We start from the raw sequence: 20,270 nt of genomic DNA on the forward strand, positions 1-20,270 counted from the left end.
CTTGATCTAACCAAGACGATGGGTGACTAACATAAAAGGAAGTCGTAATGTAAGTGCCTAGTAGATAAATCAGCTGTATTGTTGGACTCCTACGAGCTTGATTGTTTTGATTCATTTTTCGAACTCAGTTTAATCTATACATGCAGTTATTATCGTCGACCGAACTTTGGTCCTCTTAGCTCTTTTGGGTTCCAATTTGATAACATAATCTACTCTCTCACTAGTGTTCCATACCTGCGGGGACCTTCAGTGCAAGTGGATCATCCCATTCAATAAAGATCGAACAATTTTGTAGGCTTCAATTTTAGCAACATGAATCCTAAAGTGGATAAGGATTATTGCAAAACTTTGCAAAGCGAGGGAGTCAGTACACCGATTGAACGGGTGACGGATTCACAAAGCCTACATCTCCCGGTGTGGTACGATGAAGCCAAGTTCAAACAGTAAGATTTCAAAAGCGTTGCTCTTGATTGCATCACTTTTCACTAGAACACAATTGTTACAGTGCTCAAAACTTCTACCGGCGAAATGCTTACGCTCTAGTGGTGGTTGCTTTTTATGGACTGGTAGCCAGCATGGCACTTCCATCAATACTGAGTGTACTGATGTTCACCAAACGATCGTCGAGTGTACTGACGGCGTACCGGCGTTACATGACGACGATTTTGCACTTCGTCGGATGGTATACCGAAGAACTGAAACCTGGAACGAAGTACGTTAAGTTGTGATTTTTTTTTCGTTGAAACATGATGTTAATTCGAATGGTTGTTTGTAGGTACTGGAAGTCACTGGAGTTCGTCCGGCGAGCTCATTCTACGACTAGCAGACGAGCAAACTCTAAGTCTCCCGGGATGATAATATCCCAGCGGGATATGGTGATTGTGCAGTTTTCTTTTTTCGGATAAGTTACATCAGCCTTCGGTTACAAATGAAAAACTTTGTGTATATAACTTTTGTTGCTTAATTACATGAAGCATTTTTGATGTTTTTCTGAAGATCATGATGAATAACTTTCAATACAGGACATCGAATAATTTGAAATTGTTTTGTACTCATGTTTTTCAAATGCAGTAGATGTTTCAAAACGTAATGTTCTTCTTCTTAGCGTAACGTCCTAACGGAGACAAAGCCTGCATCTCAGTTTAATGTTCTATGAGTACTTCCCCTGCTTTTAACTGAGAGCTTTCTCTATCAATGACCATTTTTCGCATGTTTACATCGTGTGGCAAACACGTAGACTTTTTTCCCTTTAATGACGAACTAGCACAATTGTGCTAATGCTATGCCCCCATGTTCATCCTATCCCAAAAACAGACGATTCAAGCATAGTTTGCTTTCGTTCTTTTTCTTATCGTGCATGCTCAATATTAACAAAAAAATACAAAAATAAAAAACAAATAAAGACTGAACTCGAAAAAAGTGAGACACACAAAATAATGTATAAAGCCTGTATCCACAATAATCGGGACACAGAAGTACGGCTGTAGCTCTGTAATGAATCGGTAAAATTGGCCAAATAATTGACTGAGCACTCTTTGGTGTATGTTTATTATTTGTACCAAATTTCATAAAAATCGATGCATTACTTTTAACTGTGGATAAAAAATAAACCGACGTGGTTTTAAACATTTTGTACAATCATGACCAATTTTCATTCGCATAGTAGATGGTTCTTTTATGCTACAGTTCAAAGTTCTGTTGTGATAATTATGAAAGTTCGTTAGCAGTTATGATACTTATAGAGACACTTTCCTGCAAAATTTCTTCAACTTTTACAAATTGGTTTGAAAGCTACTGGTGTTGACATTGGTGAGTGTTAATGAAAATTTTTCGTGTTACTTTTGAATTTCTGTGCCAATTTTCATGAAATTTTCACAGATGGTAGTTGATTATGTGTATATTGTGTCTGCAAAATTTGATGGTTATTGGTATAGTACTTTCAATAGTACAATCGAAACAACAAAGGGTGCTGACTAATTGTTGTCCGAGGGGCTAAAATCACGTTCAGTCCTAATACATGTTTCGACTATAAAATAGTTGATAGTGCATCGATTTTTTTGAAATTTTGCCTGTGTAACAAATGTAGATTGAGAGGTTTGTGTTCAAAATTTCAGCCATTTCCTTTGCCAAATTCAAAAGTTACAGCGCTGACAAGCACAACTAGGGACTGTACAAAATTCAATGGCGCACATTCTACTCTTTCATTGCTGCAACAAAAAGTATTGCATCGATTCACATGAAATTTTGTGGGTGAAATGAACACATCTTAAGATGTTATTAGGCCAAATTTGAGCAATTTTGATGTATCTATTACAGAGTTACACCTGTATTTCTGTGTCCCGATTATTGCGGATACAGGCTTTAACTTTGATTGCGTGCACCAATACAGTTGATTTTTTTTTACCAGAAATAGTGCATTATGTGTAATACCTTAAAAAACACCAAAATCGGTTAATTGTTGGTGGAGATATCGTCGAAACAAAAGAATCGCCATTTGAAAATCTTGGGCAAACAACTTTGAAAAATATCTCTTTTTTTTCTGAAACTGTAGAGCCAAAAATACTGAACCGATTTCAATAAAAATAAATTTCGTGTTGTATAGTATGTACCGTAAACTGGGGTGTAGTTGATCAGTGTGGTGAAAACATGGGTGAACCTGATCACTCAATTATCCACGGATTTCGACTTTGAAGGAAGCAACAATAATATCTGAACCATTCGCACTCCAATGACGAAAATATTGTATCTCATCGATTTCAAGAGTTACAACTGATTTTCTATGTAAAAAACCGTATTTTTAAAATTCAATAAAAAGCTTCAAACAAAAAAAGGTACTCACAATTTTTTCACCATCAATAGAACAGAGTACGATCTTTTAAATGCAATTCGGCGATTGAAAGTTCATTTGCTTCTTTTCAAGATTCTTCTTCTTCTTCTTCTTCTTTATGGCACTACGTCCCCACTGGGACTTGGCCTGCCTCGCTTCAACTTAGTGTTCTTTGAGCACTTCCACAGTTATTAATTGAAGGGCTTTCTTTGCCTGCCATTGCATGAATTTGTACATTGTGAGGCAAGCACAATGACACACTATGCCCAGGAAGTCGAGAAAATTTTCCCGACTGGAACGGGAATCGAACCCGCCGTCTCCCGATTGGCGATCCATAGCCTTAACCGCTAGGCTAACTGGAGACCCCTTCAAGAGTCAAGATGTGACTTTAAAAAAAAAAGTATTTTTTTGAAGAAAAAAGCCAATATCTTTTTGACTATGAAAAAAAAACATGCGTCATTGATAGTTTTAAAAGTGCTCGGAAGTTTTTACTTATGAGAAACTAATGGATTAAAAGTTATTGCAAGAAAACTGAACCCAACAAACATTTTTGCTGTACAAGAGTGGAACAAACAACCATTAAGCAACCATTGGTCTAAGAAGCTGTTATTCAGCTAGTTCTGTTACTTGGAAATTTCATGGATCACATGATTCTAAAATATAAGTTAGGAACCATAAGAGAGCCAGGAATGGATCTAATGAAAGGTTCATTGGCCCTGAGCCCTTCTGCGGGATCTCAGACTGCTCTGTAAAAATGGAACTGAACAAATATATGGTCAGTCAAATCACATCAAACTGGAATGCATTTCCCCATACGAGCCAATCCAAAAGATCGGAGCAATCCAAACCTCAAATTGCCGCTTCTGTGACGAGGAGAGGGAAACATCAGAACACATCCTCTGCTATTGCAGTGCACTCACTCAACGTAGGTTCAAAGTTCTCAGCAAGCTATTTTTAGGGCCTGCTGACATATGGATCTTATCTCCCAAGGACGTGGTTGGCTTCATAAAGCTAGTCTCGCCAGAATGGGGGAGTCACATACTGTAACTCAGGATCTCTATTCATCAATAATAGATGGTCTTGAGTTCAGTCGATACCAAGGTATCTCAGTGACAAATTTGTTACTGAGATAACTTGCGTACCAAACAGCAAAAGGGTATATCACAATAGTTCTAAAATCTGGACGCAGTGATCTTCACCCGACAAACGAGAGAGAACCATAAGAGATAGAATAATGGTTTCTTCAGCAAACTTGCTCCAAATAAGTTCTTTTGCAATTTTGTAGAACATTTTGTAAGCGTACATAAAACTATTTAAAAGCAGATGTTTGGATCAGCTAAACTAGAAGGACCACCCTAAATTCACAACGATGAGAAAAAAGGTCGAAAAATATGAAGAAACGTTCCCAAAGACACCATGTATCTAAAACTTAAGGTTTAGGCACAAACATTTTTATCTTCGTAAATGCGGTTCTGGATCCATTGTGCACGGGTTTCAAAGGGTTTCAGGGCATTCCAGATGGTTTCGGTGGTGTTCTAGGGGGTTACAGGCAATGCAAAGGTGTTGCTGGGAGTCATTAAGAGGCGTTTCAGGAGGTTTCAGGGGCGTCCTAGGAGTGTTCTCTGGGGTTTCAAAAGCGCTTAATGGGGTTCACGGGGTTGCAGTGACGTATCTCGAGATTTTAATTGGTTTCAGAGGCGTTTCGGGGGTGTTTCAAGGGTATTACAGGAATTTCAAAGAACATTCCAGGAAGCTTTACCCAAGTTACATTTTGACAACCAATTAGTTTTGAAGAGGTTTTGAAAACCGTCATAAAACCTAATACCTTTTATTTAGATATTATCATGGTTTTGCGAACCTCTTTCAGTCTATTTGACTAGAAAATGATGGTTTAGAGACGTTCAAGTGGAATTCAGCGGCGTTCTAAGGAGTTACAAGAGGTTTCAAGGGCGGTCCAGGGATCTGAAGGGGCTTCAGTGCAATGCACTGAATCGTTTTGAATGCCCTCTAAAACACCTACGGATACTAAGGCCCCTTAAACGTTTTGAAACCTCGCTAAAACCTTCTTGAAAGCTTTCTGAGAACTCCCGAAATTACTTGAAACCAGGGACGTAAAATTTGAAAAGGAAAACATGAGGCACGATAGCGCTGGCAATTCGCTTCTCATATGACGGATTGCTGTGATGCTGAATTTCTCATGCTGAAACACGCTACTTCATTGCTGGCATTTATGCTGGATTTATGAAAGATGCAAGTTTGATCACTGAAATCCAATTAATAGACTCCCGCAGCCTAGCGTGCAGTAGTGAGACACTGATGATCTGCCGATCGAAACGAAAAAAAAACGTGACCGAGAGGAAGAGACTACCGAGTGCTACGATGAACGGAAAGGCTTCCCGAGTCGAAACGAAAGACTAGAATCGTCTGTGAAACGGTTGACGCGACTCATTCAAAGGTTGCATGAAAGTATATCATTGAAAGGAAATTGCACGCCCCTGATTGTCACACCTTGTAATACCTTGGAATTCCCTTGAGAACTCCCTGCAACGTCTTCAAACACCTTCCCAATCTCCCTGAAATCTTCTGAAACCACACGAAACACCTTCAAATGCCTTGAAAGTCCTCTGAAAAGCTCTGGAAACTCCCTCGAAATGTTTCCATGCCCTTCGCTCAAATCCCCTTAACTACCCGAAACGTCTGGCAACGCCTTGGAACTCTTCTGAAAATCTCCTGAAATATCCTTGAAATTCCTACAACTCCTCCATCTTGTGCATTGAATTTCTAAAAGCCTTGATACGCCTCTGAAACATTCCTGAAACCCCTGGGAACCCCTTCGAAACTCTTCTGAAACTCCCTTGACAGTTTAGAATGGAAATCTGATAAATTTATGACTGTATGTAATTTAATTTTAATTGAGAGAATTGGTCAACATTAGCTTAAAGATGCGTTCAACATTTAGGTTTCTGACTTCCGATACAAATGTCCTAATTCCTCTTTTGAATTTTGTACTCAAGCAATAGAGCCACCGTCAAAAGGTGAAAGGAAAACATATTTAGAAAATACAAAGCGATTCAAAACAAAAGCATTTCGGATAAAACAGCAAAACAATGTTTCTCAAATTTATAAAAGAGAGCATTACATTTTTCGGTCAATTGAATCAGAATGTAATCACTAGAGTGGGTCACCGTTGTATGGAGAAACTTTAAATTTGACCGCATCAACCCGGAACAAAGCTTTTTTGACTCCTTTTTGCGTCCAAAACAACTGTGCAAAATTTGGGAGCGATTGGTTGCGTCCCCGTACTCCGCATTGTGATTGAAATTAGTATGGAAGTTAGTATGGGAAAACGTACTTTTTTGCATTTTACTCATAAGTTGAATTCTTTTGTCTAATACCGTTTAACTAATGACGTTAAAGTATAGCCTAGGATATACCGAAAAACTTTGCCGAAGACCGCAAAGTGATCTGACGCTTGTAAAAAAAGTTATTCGCTTGGTAACTTAGGCCAAAAACTGAGATTTTATTATTGATGTTATTCCTTTACATGTTAAATGATAAGCACCACCAGGCAATCTGTGCGTTATAACTTTTTTCACAAGTGGCGGATCACTTTGCGGTCTTCGGCAAAGTTTTTCGGCATATCCTAGGCTATGCTTCAACGTCATTAGTTAGACAGTTTTAGACAAAAAATTTCAATTTATGAGAAAAATGCAAAAAAGCACGTTTTCCCATACTAAATGCCATACAAACTTCAATCGCAAAGCGGAATACGGGGACGCAACCAATCGCTCCCAAATTCTGCACAGTTGTTTTGGACGCTAAAAGGAATCGAAAAAACATTGTTCCAAAAAATCGACTTTGTTGACCCAGTCTAGTAATCACGCATGTAACTTCCTCGTTTTACGTCTATCGTGGGCTGAGCAACAAAAAAATTACATTTTTATATTTTTGTCAACTTCTATTGATTGAAGAGATATTAAAAAAAATATAAAAATGTTCGGCTTGCTTATTGTTTTGGCGGCACAATTTTTTTAGTGCTGTCAATGATGGACATAAAAGAAGGACAAGGTACCGTCAGTGTACCAGTAGCCGCTCATGACCCAATAGCCGCTCACTGTTGCAAAAATCAAGTTTACACGCATAAATACACTCTTTTCGGTGCTGATATTCTTGGACAATATTAATTAGACGAGAGCAAAGTCATTTTATGCAATATTTACCGGATAACATAAATTTTAAAAACAAAACAATGAATTTTTTTGAGCGGCTATTGGGCCCAAAAAAGCTGTAGCTAATTTCATGTGTTCCAATAACCGCTCACGCAAAAAAATACGTCAAAATTATAAAATCTGCCGATTTTAGTACACAGTGTGTTTAATCCCTATTATACACTTCTACGGAACAGGAAAAAATAATTGTAAAAACATAGAGTTGCAAAAATAATGCACTTTTCCGCAAAAGTCTATTTAAAAGATGGCATAAATTTGTTCGTGAACGGAATTAGGACCACTTTGGTCTCACACCAAATGTAATAAAATCATACTTTTATGAAAAGTTTTACATATGTCTTGAGTTATATCTGATTGCACTTAGATTGAACTAACAGAAAATGGAAAAACATTACAAATTGGCTTAATAGTCATTCAACAGATGATGTTTTTCTGCGAAACTGGCCTTAGATGAGCGGAATCTGGTACCCTGATGGTATATTGAATCTTCCTAACGTACGCTCCGAGATGAATGCATGCCCGAGTCTCAACCGACTCAGCATGTATTGCTCTGTTCTCCTTCGGCACATATGTAGGTTCTTTCACGCAAGTCGTCGCTCCTTGTTTCGATTGTAAGTGAAGTGAGTGAAGAAAATGCTTAAATTGAGTGAGTGTTTCCCATGATTGCGTCTACCAATGCCACTGCATACAGAGTAGAAGAAAAATATAGTACTAATGTATTTTGATATGATAATCATGAAAGTGATATGAGTTTGATTGATATAGGAGATAGAAGTACTTAAAATATTCTAATATCATCATCATTTCATATTCAGCTTTTGTAATACCTAACCGATAGCTGCGAGCTATTTTTTTCAGTGTTAAAATATCAAGTTTCGTTATTGTTAAGATTTTTTTGATATTTGATACTTTTACCCTGTTTTTACACCTTATATCAAACATATGACCTCAATCCGGGACTTCTACAAGAATTCCTGGTGAAATTTTCGAAGGCATCTTCGATGGTTAATGATTGCCTGAAACAAGGTATTAAAACTTGGATGATACTTCACAAAAAAAATCAATAGTTTTTACTAAGGCGCGTGCGCTAAAAGGTTAAATCTGTGAAAAACGTTTCCGGATTATTATGAACTTTGCTGATGTTTTTCTAACAAGGAACACAAGTGTCTTCTCCGTTTTCTTCGCTTCAAAGGGGTTTGCGATTATTTTGTCCAGTAGTTTTACATGGACAAAAAAATAATATTATGCACTCTACATAACGATTTTGGATGTGGCTAATCACGCCGGATAATATTCTTAGAGAATATTCAGCAAGTCATTTCTTTTTTTTACTTGGCATTTATTTATTAGGCTCATTCGCACTAGGCATAACGGAGCCGAAAGTTAGTAATTAATTACATTTTAATCAAGAATACATCCCTGTCTGATCAATTCATCGATCCTTCTGCTCTCCTCTTCTATGTACTGTGACGAAGAACGGGGTCATCGATGTGTGAATACGAACCACGTCTGTATCGCGATGGTGCGGGAGCGGGGGAAACATCAAAATCAGCAACGTTGCTTTCACTTTCGCTGGATATAGATAGAGGTGGTGCGTACGTTTGGGTACGTTGGTGCTTGCTGTGTCTGAGTCGACTGATCTCTGTCGCTTGGGATCTGGTTTATTGTTCTCATGTTTTTTTGTTTTGCTCTTACCACTGATCTCCGGCTTGATTTTCGGCTAGCGTTGATGGGACTTGTGCTTTGCTAGATTTATTGCACTGCGTCGGCTGTTTGTTCGTCGTGGATGCTACCGCTTCAGAGCACCGCAGTTTTGGGTGATCTTTACCACCACAATTTCGGCAGGTACGCGTTTGTGGCGGATAAGAAACATAGGTTGTTTCATCGGCCACCGTGATATATGATGGGATAGGATGGGTCAGCTGCATACGTACCACACGTACCCCGTCGCTGAGACCTGGAAAGTAGCTTCTCCAGACCTCGTTCCGTATGGAAATCACTTCGCCATACTGCCGCATATGAGTGGTGATCGTGTGGTTTTCAATCTCCTCCGGTAGGTCATGTAGATGAACGTCGACAGCGCAGCTATCGATGTAAATCGGCAGTGGAATTGGGAGGCGCTTACCTTCACAATTCATGAAGTGTTTTAGGTGATACTTTGAGGCAATCCTGACTATACTGCCTCTTCACTTTGCATGGTCATATAGATAACATGCCGTACGATGCGAGGTTAGATGCTCTTTACTAACGTCATATCCAACTCCAACTCACATTCTAAAAACTGTTTTAAATCAGCGATGCCAGGCCGTTTCGGAAGCACCGATGTGTCCAGCACAACACAATTTTTCCTCGCAACCGGCATGATGGTAGAATGAAATGAAACAGAAAAGAACCGAACGCGTGTGGTTTCGCTGAGAGATGGATAGCAACTGAACTAATTTCTTTGTTACATGGTTTACAACATATAAATGTTCTACTTAGTGTGATAAAAAGAGGAAGAAATTGAGTGGATATTCCAAAATATAGGAAGAAGAAGTTTAATGATCCCACTGCAGCAAAATGATGTTCAAAAGTTTAATGGAATGTATAAGAAAAGTTAAAAAGACAAATGACTAAATGTGCAACAAGGACCGAAACTCGTATCCAAATGTTCATAGAAGGTGGAACTTTTTTAGAGCTTTTTGCTTTTTGAACATTTTTCTGAACCTTCTCAGTTCTACCCACTCTTCGTGAAGTTAATCTAATGTTACTCCAATTTCAGATAATGTTGTTTTAAGTCCACGAATGTTAGGCATCCAATACAATACGGAGGACATGGAGGCATTTGTGCATTTCTGGCGAGTGATGGGATACATGCTCGGCATCGAGGATAGGTAACTAACAGAATTTCATTTTAAATTCTAAATTTGAGAAATACTCATCCCACTCTATCTTATCAAGATTTAACGTCTGCACCGCCGATTTACCCTCGACCCGCAACTGAATGCAACAAGTTCGCGATCTGGTTATTCAACCGGGTCTCGCCACCACCGTTGGTAAAGATTTCCGTCGGATGACCCGATACATGCTCGATGGTATGTGGTACTTCAACGTTTTCGTGAATCCAGACGCAACCATGTACTTTACCTATCGTTTGGCCGGAGTGCCTGGCTACAAGGAGCTAAGGACTGTATCGGAAATTAACTATAAACGTTCACAATTGCCTGAAAAATAATCTGTTCGAAAAAAACATAACTTTATTTTTGTAGATGCTATATAAATCTCTTAAATAAAGAATGGTAGTTCTGATTTTCAAAAAATAATCATTTAACTTGGACTTTTATCTCAAAGATTGCACACATGTTTTTAAAATTTTGGACACCTAAAAATTTAAAATTGCGAAAACTGTGGGAAAATATTTAATTTTTTCACTTATTTTTGCGCAAATATATTCTCTTCCAGAATGCTCATGATATAGGAAAATTATTTTTTTCAAGAAAAAATTCCTCCGCAGTTTAGGGCAATTCTTAAAAATGAAAAAAGGCCATTTTTCGAGGAACTCTTTTTTTATGCGTCTTCAAAGAACGATTACGCAAATAAAAAAATATATAAAGTTAAAAATTTGCATTTTTTTCGATTGGGTATGTATTTAAATCTATTAAAGAGGTAGTTTTGCCAGAGAACGGAATTTTATAACCTCTAAAGATATTTAAAACAGACCGTCAAAGTTCGACCAAAAAGTAGGTGTTTATTTGGGATAGACCATATTCTTAATGTTGAAGGTTTTTCTATCCAAAATAAGAATTTAAAAGTCGCTTTTGAGTGTTATGTTATGTGTACATAACTGCTAGTAATAATCATTATTTTCCAGATTTTTCCCCGCACAATTTTTTTTCGCTAGAGATGTTAGAAACGTTAAAAAAATTAAAATTAAAATGCTGTTTGTACAGATTGTTATTTTGTGTGGTATACTCATAGAGCCATATTTTCAATAATACTAAATATTTTCCAAATTTCTTCAAGCTGTTGTAAACTTAACTATATTGTGAAGATTTCATAGAAGAACCGGAATGAAAAGACCAACCGTGCGACGAGATAGAGCATTTTGAATGTTTATAGTTAATTTCCGATACAGTCCTTATCTGGGGAGAATTACGAAAACCTGAGTTTGTACAGTCGGATGATGCTGAGGGTGCTGGTGACAATACACGAGGTCAGTTTGGGGGTTGCCATTCTTCGGTGGCTGCAAAATTCGTTGGTGTACGTGTTGGTAAACTATGGTATACAATACTTCCCTGTGCTGGCGATTATCCGATTTGGATACAAGAACGCGATTGTGAGGATTTGAGGAAATAAATGGAGTTGGTGATACATCACTTATCATTGAAGCAACACCCCTTCGTACACAATCATTTTATAATAATTTTATTGTATTCGCTCGATTACTAGCAATCGCATCGCTTCTTTGTCATACGCTCTAAATTCAATTCCATTCTCTAAAAGCAGTTTTTGCGCAAACAAAAATGCCATCCATTCTGTTAGGTTTTCGTCCTAAGATTTGCAATTCTAACTGGGCTTATATCACTTCTATCGTGTTTTGTTTCTCTAATGCTACGCACTGTATATCGTTTCCCTTCGTTTGTTTTGGTGAACGTTTGTAAATCCCTGCGCTTTTAAAAAACCCTTCTTCTCGATCTGTTCTACATTTTGTTTTCTCGTTGAGCTCTCGTGTCAAAATTTCATAAGTGTTTTGGAATGTGCTCCGCAAAAAAAGTCCCACTTGCTGTTGTTGCATTGATTGAGTTGTTTTGTCGTATATTTTGGACTGCACTACAGCGAATAACTTGGTACAGAAAAACACGTATCGAACTTTTGTTGTTAGCATGTAAGTATGTAATTCCTTAAGTTTACAACAGGCGGTTATGATTTGGTATGTATAAATTGTTTGTATAAAAGTTTGGGGTCGGTTGGGTTTGTCCTTATGACTCTCTTTGTTTACAATACAAGCTCGTTGACCTGTCGGAATCCTTCAATCAATGTAAATGGAATACTGCAAGCAAGATCCGTTGATAGACTCAATGCCTTATATGCATATTTAGGATTCTATTTGATGATTTTCATACTGCATCCCACAAGTGCTAGTCAGACCTCAACGAATTTGATCTCGATTCATCTTATTTTTGTTGTATGCATGTTATTTTTTGAAGATTTGAAATACAAAATTTCACTTACTAAAACACTGTTTGAAGCAGAGCACAATTATAAATAATACCGATGTGCTTCATCTGTCATTTTTGATAATTCATAGAGTAATACACTCCAGTCAGGTTATGGCGAAACTGGAAGCATTTCCTCACTTTTTGGTTTTTGATTTTTTTATTATATAACAATGCAATATTTTCAAAATCGTTTTTCGTACACATGTAGAGGATGGATCAAGATATCTTCTGATTTTTTTTTCGTAGTGGAAAATGTTTTTGTTTTAGCAGAAACCATTTTTGAACGAAATTTCACAAAAAAATGGTTTTTGAAAAAATGGCAAACTTTTTCAACACGATTCAGAAGATACATTGATCCATACTCTACATGTGTACAAAAACCGATTTTGAAAATATTTCCTCGTTATTTTTACAAAAATCAAAAACTGAAAAAATGAGGAAATGCTTCCAGTTTCGCCTTAAGACCACTTATTTGATGCACGAACGTCATGTTCTATGTTAAGAACGGTAAAGTAACTGATAAATAACATATCAAACACGAAGCATTTTGAAGCCCTTCCTGAATATTATCTAACATTTTCTGAGGTGGTCTTAAGCTAAAACAGACAGCCGAAGTCTCAAAAATATGCTCTAAGACTGGAAATGTTTTTGTTTGCACTCCCTAACTAATCAACTAGAAAAAAAACGTACTAATGAAGAGCTTTACAAAATACTTTAGGTAATTTTGAAACTCTTTGTAATTTATTTGAACATCTCAAATACATGGGCGGTCTTAAGCCAACTGGACACAGTGTATAGCTGTGAGTTTAATATACGAACCCGTTTCATGAATTTGATAGCTGAAATGATTTTTTTTATAATTATAAAACTGGTAGAAGCAGACGGCTTTTAAGCAATATGTATTTGGAAGCTTAGCGTAATAAATAAGATTCAATTAATTAACTTAAAAAGATTTTTAAGATCTACTATATCTACGAAGAGAATCATTATGAGCAACAACTATTCTATTGCAGTAGGTAATTAAAAAAAGTCCATGCTACTTTTTGCGAACTGACGTTAGTTTTCGCCGAGCAATGGTTTCCAACAAAGATGTTTTATTACTTTGCTTCATTTTTTTTAACTAGATAGACCACTCCATCTGTTCACAGTAAGGTTCCCATTTTCAACCTGCTGAAAACAAAGGAATGAAATACTTTGTGTTATGTTTCTTATTTTTGTATTTTTTTTGTTGGAAGTGAGTATGTATGATAATAAAAAAAGCAGGAATCAATCGGTGTCACAATCGTTTTTTTATCGAAAACGGTAAATTTAGTTCATCCGAAAAGGTGATATGGGTGTGATATGGGTTCATTCAAATATTACGTAACGCAAAATTTGTCAATTTTAGACTCCCTCCCTCCCCCACGTAACAATTTTTGTATGGGAGATTTTTAAATTTTGTATGAAGCGTAACACAGCGCTAGACCACCTCCCCCCTTAGCGTTACGTAATATTTGAATGAGCCCTATCATGCATTGTTTCAATTTCGCTTTGTGTCTTACATAAATATCACTCTTCTTCTTCTTTATGGCTCTACGTTCCCACTGGAACTTGGCCTGCCTCTCTTCAACTTAGTGTTTTTTGTGATACAGTTATTAATTGAAGGGCTTTCTTTGCCTGCCATTGCATGAATTTGTATATAGTGAGGCAACGACAATGATACACTATGCCCAGGGAGTCGAGAAAAATTTCCCGACCGGAACGGGAATCGAACCTGTAATCTACGGATTGGCGATCCGTATTACTAAATATTACTGTGGTCTACTTGACAACTTCCAGGTAAAACTAGTCGTTGGAATTAGATTTAGCCTGTAATGTAGGAGGGCTTTAACTCTAAGTTCCATTGCTGAAGTGCTCATCACGCGGGGATTCCACAGCCTTAACTTTAACGAAGTCCTTTGCGATTTAGAATGTCAAGAAAGAGTCAGAAAGCTCTCCAGATCAACTTTGCGAATCACTTCCTTCAGACAGCGTTAATTGGTGGCTCCAAGAGGATGCTAACAAGTATAATTAGTACATTTACCACTGCTTAAGACCTCATTTCATCAGGAAAGATTCTCAGGCGTTTTTTTAAATGATTGTTGCCAATCCACTTTGTGCATTACAAAATAATCACTTTGTTCTACAGGTGAAACTTGTCGTTGGCTTTCGAACTAGCCTGCAATGCAGGATGGCTTTAACCCAAACTTCGCAAGCAAAAAACACATTCCACGCGTTTACGCGATAATCAAACATATGGATGGTCCTGGGTTTAATCTTAGGCCCGTCCCTTTCGTCCTACTTTGTATTTTTCAATATACTTCCTCTTCTCTGCATATCTAACTCATGTACAACTGTGTTCATAAAAATAGCAGTGAAAGCCGTTTTCTATACAAATTGGCCAACTTTGTTCATCTATGAGCGATTGAGCTGAAAATTTAACATCGAACTACAAATATGGTGAATATTGTTATAGCAAAATCTGAGAATTTTCGATGCACCTGGGAAAAAGTTAAACACTATGTGAAATTGATCAAAATCATAGAAGTGTAAATAAATTAAAATGTAGCTATACCTTGAAGAAGCAAGACATATTTTCGCACACTATACGTATAATTTCCGCCATCATCACAAAATATTACAAATTAAAAATTAACGCCAAGAAATCTGCTACTTTTTCGAAACATTTTTCAGAGTTACAAGTATTTTCAGAAGAATATTAGTAATTATCTTCATATTGGTGCAAAATAATCAAAACCGACAGCAAGAGCACAGAAAGATCGTACAATAAAGCTCAAAACCCGCGGTGTAGAAGTGCGTGGAATGTGTCAAAAGCTCACAAAACGAAGTCCCCAACACGTGGGGGTTTCACAATCTTAAATTTGAAAAAAAAAACTTCATCGCTCTGTTAGGCATAACGTCAAGGAAGAACATATAAACTGATGCAAGATCACTGTCTCCAGACAACGATAGTTGGTGACTCCTAAGAGGATGCTAACAACAGCACTGATCAAGTCCTCATTTTATTCAGGAATATTCTCCTGCGTAATTAGTATTAATGTTACTAATATTAACATTACTCGAATATTATTCAGTTCTACCTGTACTGCAGGAAGAATACGACGTTAAAATAACAAATAGCCTGTAATGCATGGCGGCTTAAACTCAAAGTCCCCTATCAAAAGTTTATGAATCGAAGTCCTCATCACGCAGGGGATTTACAGCCTTAATTTTGACAAAATTTTTGTGAGCTCTCCTGGTCAACGTTGATCAGTTTCCACACAGTGATTTCGGCACCAACATTTCAAAAGGGCGTAACTGCATTTTGAAACAAACCCCTCTTTTACATCTGTGGATCGTATTTCAATGCCGCCATGCAAATCACCGCCAGTATAGGAAAGAAGAGCAATTTCTCTGTCTAGTAATGTTTGTGAATTTCGTGGGAAACTTAAAATATGACCCACAGATGTGAAAGAGTGGTTTGTTTCAAAATGCAGTTACGCCCTTTTGAAATGTTGGTGCCGATTTATGGTGACTGCAGGGAGGACTGGAATTAGTTTCACGAAAAAAAGTAAAGTACTATCACAGTACCAGAGGAAAAATAAAATCACGCGAGCGTGAACGCTACAATCTCGAATCTTCAAGTTAATCAGTAGGACGTAAAGTGATAGTGTTTAAAATGGAGTACGATAACATCCCGAATTAAAACTGTCGTTTGTGTACCGTTTGATTAGAAGGAGAATCATGTTCACATGGCGACCGTGATAGATGCTAAGTCTAAGGTTTTGAATAGTTTATTTACTCTGAAATAAGTAGTGAAATTTACTTCGGTTAAATCACAATTGCATCAAAGAAAAAGTGATTTTGTTCTGCATTACGGGAAAACATCAAACCAAGTAAACCTATGAAAAAAAAAAGAAGTTCAGCTAAGAGAAAATCGACACGCACATGACGACGACGGCGAAATGTATCAAACGTATTACATGTACAAGATGTATGCACATTTTCGATTCAAAGTTTTGCTAAATTCGATAAAAGGCAGTTGAAAGCTAATAGAAAATGGTTACTGTTCTCATCCTAAAATTTGGTAGACCAACGATACTGCCGTAAATTTAAATTTATTTTTAGAAAATGATGCAACTTTAGATTGAGCTTATATACATAAATATTGGAAATAAAATCGCCTAAATCTCAAAGTTTCTTTAACTTATTATCTTATGAATGGGACCTAGATTTTTGGGATTGGACGCAAATGGGCAAAGATATGGGCTTGAAAATATAACACCACAATCTTTTGATCAGGAGTGTAGCTTTTAATTTTTGGAAAAGGTAAATATATTACCAAAACCGTCATTTTGTCTGCAGTCAATAATAGTAAACTTTATATCACGTTTCTCAGTTGTAATACCCACAACGAAAATTTAATAAGACAAGGAAAAACATGGTTCAGAAGACGCAATTTAAACTAGCGCTGAGCAGTGAATTCTTTCTTCTGCAGCATGAACTTTTTTTGGTGAGGTACTCTAGCGGAAATTGGTCTAGGCGATCTATATAAACTGGTACGTCGAGCGACAGACTACCTTGTGTGAAATTATTTTCTATGGTTTCAATGTATAGGCTTGTAAAAGTAGAAACAACTAATAGAAATCGTGAAAGCCGAGTCTAATACAAGACAATTGGATTCACATTGGTTGCACGAGTTCGCGTACACGATTGCAAATTCAATCGGCTTGGCTCACGAACCCGGAGTTGCACACGGGGAATCAAGTGCCTCATGCACAACAACTGGTGGCTCCAGAGAGGAGTATTTAAAGAATCATACTTCAAATCACAATCCTAAGTGCAAATTAACCAATGACAATAACGATCTGCTCGAACAAAATTAGTCACGAATTGGATAACTGGCATGTGCCGAATGAGGAATCTATCTGGCCTTCGCTACATCTGTTTTCGAACATTTAGATGTTACTTCGCAAGTTTTCCGTTTTTTTGAATCCCCGGTCTCTTCGTAGAATTGGTTGCGACTAAATTACATGGGTATTTACCATTCATTGGAACTCCAAGTGACTTGGATGATGCCGTTGATCCTTCATCATAGAAGCTTGTTCTCTGCGGTCTATGAAGACCACATGAGGAACCCCCTGGTGGAATTCCGATTCGGCCATGCTCAGAAAACAATGTAGAAAGAGTTGTAACAGACAGCGTTCAGACGACTTGGAGGCTCTTAAGTCGGCTCGTAAGGCCTATAAGAATGTTCTCCGATCTGCGGAACGATTCGGCTGGAAAAAGATTTGTACAAACGTTTCCAGTTAGAGTGAGGTCAGTCGGTTAAACAAATTAGGGGAACGGAACCCATCTTAAGCAAAGTGCTTCTATTTTCATCCTACCTAAAACGAAGCAAATTATCGCTATTTGTGCTATTTGTTTTGTTTGTTATTTTTGAATTTGTTTTGGGATTGAGCATGCATGATAATAAAAAAAAAGAATAAATCGGTACCTAAATCGTCTGTTTTTGAAATAGTATGAACATAGGGGCATATGCTGAAGAAGGGTACTCACTCATACCGTATTTGCAAAAACCAAAGATTTTCAAGTGAACAAAATTCGTTTACCAGATGGTAACTAAGGTGACTGAGGGTATTATCGGCAGATTTGATCTCTTGGTCATGGGGGGATTATGTCGGCCAAATTGCCTGAACCTTGGTTATATAATTCAGCTTGGTTGGAAAGGACTTAAGGCCACGTCAACTCTAAGTTCAACAGGCTTCAAAACCCCCCATGACGAAGAGAACAAAACTGCCGAAAACACATACGTTTCCCTATATATACTTCTTCTAACGAGAAAGTTTTAGAATGATTATTCAATTCATACTTTCAAAGATGTGTTGATATTATGTACATATGTCTTCGGATGAACCAGATGTCTTTTCATATAGTCACGAATCTCTGGCTTCAGCACGGAGTACAACGTTACTACTGAAACGATTCAAAGGGCACTTAACAGCTTTGCTCCATTACACATATCCGGGAGCAGATGGGATTTATCCTATCTTTCTCCAAAGGGGTTTGAGCATTTCAAACTTCTTTTGAAAAAAATATTCTTGTTTATAACTTTGCTTATGGTTACATTGCCAGATCCTGACGTGATATAACTGTGAAGTTTATCCCGAAAGGGAGACCTGCATCGTATGAAGAAGCAAATAGCTTCAGACCTATCAGATCTTTTTTCTTCTGAAATGCTTGGAACGTATTGTCGATCATCATATGTATCTGTGATGTTTTTCTTGTAAGCTCTTCATGTGAACAAGCCTTCTTACCAATCTGGAAAGTGTACTGTGACTCTTTCACACAAGGTTGTTTACGATATCGAGAAGGCATTCGCTCAAAAGCCTGCTTGAGTGTTTTCTTAGATATCGAGGGTGCCTTTGACAACGTGCCTTTCGATGCCATATTGGACACGGCACGGATTCATGGTATATTGCCAATGATTACCAATTGGATCCCCTAATTGATGATGATGATGATAAAAGTGTACCCACCATCAGCGCAAGGATTATCTATGACTGTAGAATCATTCCGGAAGAGAATGATCTACCTGATGGTTTGTTGTAGCAGGGTGAGTTAAAATCGCTGAATCCCTTCGGTAGTCAACAAAAGTTGCTAACTCGTGACAAAAGTCTGGCTACTCCACGAACTTAATTCCGGCCATCAGTTCTTTCAACTCCCTTAGGCTACCCCCCTGTGTGTAATTCCGCAGTACAAAAATGAAAATTTGTATAATGTATTTAGTGTTGCTACTTTGAAATATACATTAAGAAGATAGGAAAAAAGTAGTTTTGATTGGAACAGGCTCACCAAGTTTAGTCTCCTGTCGTCTATCGAAGTTAAAAGCAATCACTACAGATCAACCGCTTGACTTGAAGAGCATCAGCCGAACTCGTTAGCACATCCGAAATTCCGCTTGTAGTTTTTTCATCACACACTTGAAACGGCAACCTGGGAGGAAAACTGAGTCAGTTCTTCTTCTTCTGCTTTATGGCTCTACGTCCGCTCTGGGACTTGGCCTGCCTCGCTTCAACTTATTGTTCTTTTGAGCCCTTCCACAGTTAATAATTGAAGGGCTACCAATTGGATCCCCTAATTGGGCAAAAACCGACTTTTGTGGAATCTCGTAGCTGCGTACGTCTAGCAGATACGCTATTGAGGCAACTCGATAGTCTTATTCAACGACGCAGGCTGAACTTGCTCGAAGCTGCTGCATCCTGCTCTTGCACATTTGTCAACAAATCAGTAAGAGTAGGATGTAGCAACTTCAAGCAAGTTTAACCTACGTCGTTGAACAGGACTAATAATAGTAGTTTTCCTAATGTAGTGTTTTGCTGACGACTACCCAATATTATAAGTTGGTATACGCATCTGCACCATTTTTGATCTGATACAAAGCGCTCTTCAGGTAGTTGAGCATTGGTGACGCCAATATAGTGTTTCGGCAAATCCGGGTAAAACATATATTGGCGAAACCGTGATGGAGTTCGACCTTTGCGTCTTTTTGGCACTGAAACCAAAGTGACTGAACAGCTAAAGTATGTTGCAGTCATATTTGATTCTAAGCTTTCCTGGACACCTGGAAAGGTTTGTATGGGCTTGGAGCAATGCAGACGAACCTTTGATAAAACTGGTACATAAAGTACATACATTGGATTTACACAACTGTAGTTTGACCATTATTTGCACATGAATGATCTTACAATGGATTTTTTTTTCGCTTCTCGGGAAGAATGGACAACTGGTAATCAGGAAAGAAGCAGCGTGAGGCAGCAACGTATGTTACACTGATGGTTCCCTTCTCGAAGCTCGAGCAAGTGCTGGTGTCTACTCTCGTGAGCTAAGGCTACATAAGTCTTATTCACTTGGGAGACTGCACCGTTTTTCAGGCTAACTTATTTGTTCTTATGTGCGAAGTGCTATCAGTACATACTTCAACAGCACATAATGGGC

At 37.8% G+C, this 20,270-nt stretch overlaps 1 protein-coding gene across 1 annotated transcript; it reads left to right on the plus strand.

The window, feature by feature from the left end:
- The first annotated feature begins 49 nt into the window (after positions 1–49).
- On the plus strand, positions 50–12,068 carry LOC109622158 (rubber oxygenase-like). The gene is given in 6 exon segments (XM_062850472.1): positions 50–443; positions 506–712; positions 776–903; positions 9,821–9,929; positions 9,997–10,225; positions 11,171–12,068. Coding segments are annotated over 6 exon segments (1,017 nt in total). The 5' UTR covers positions 50–312; the 3' UTR covers positions 11,384–12,068.
- Positions 12,069–20,270: the final 8,202 nt, after the last annotated feature.

This window comes from Aedes albopictus, chromosome 2 (genome assembly GCF_035046485.1).
Source record: "Aedes albopictus strain Foshan chromosome 2, AalbF5, whole genome shotgun sequence".
Classification (NCBI taxonomy): Eukaryota; Metazoa; Arthropoda; class Insecta; order Diptera; family Culicidae; genus Aedes; species Aedes albopictus.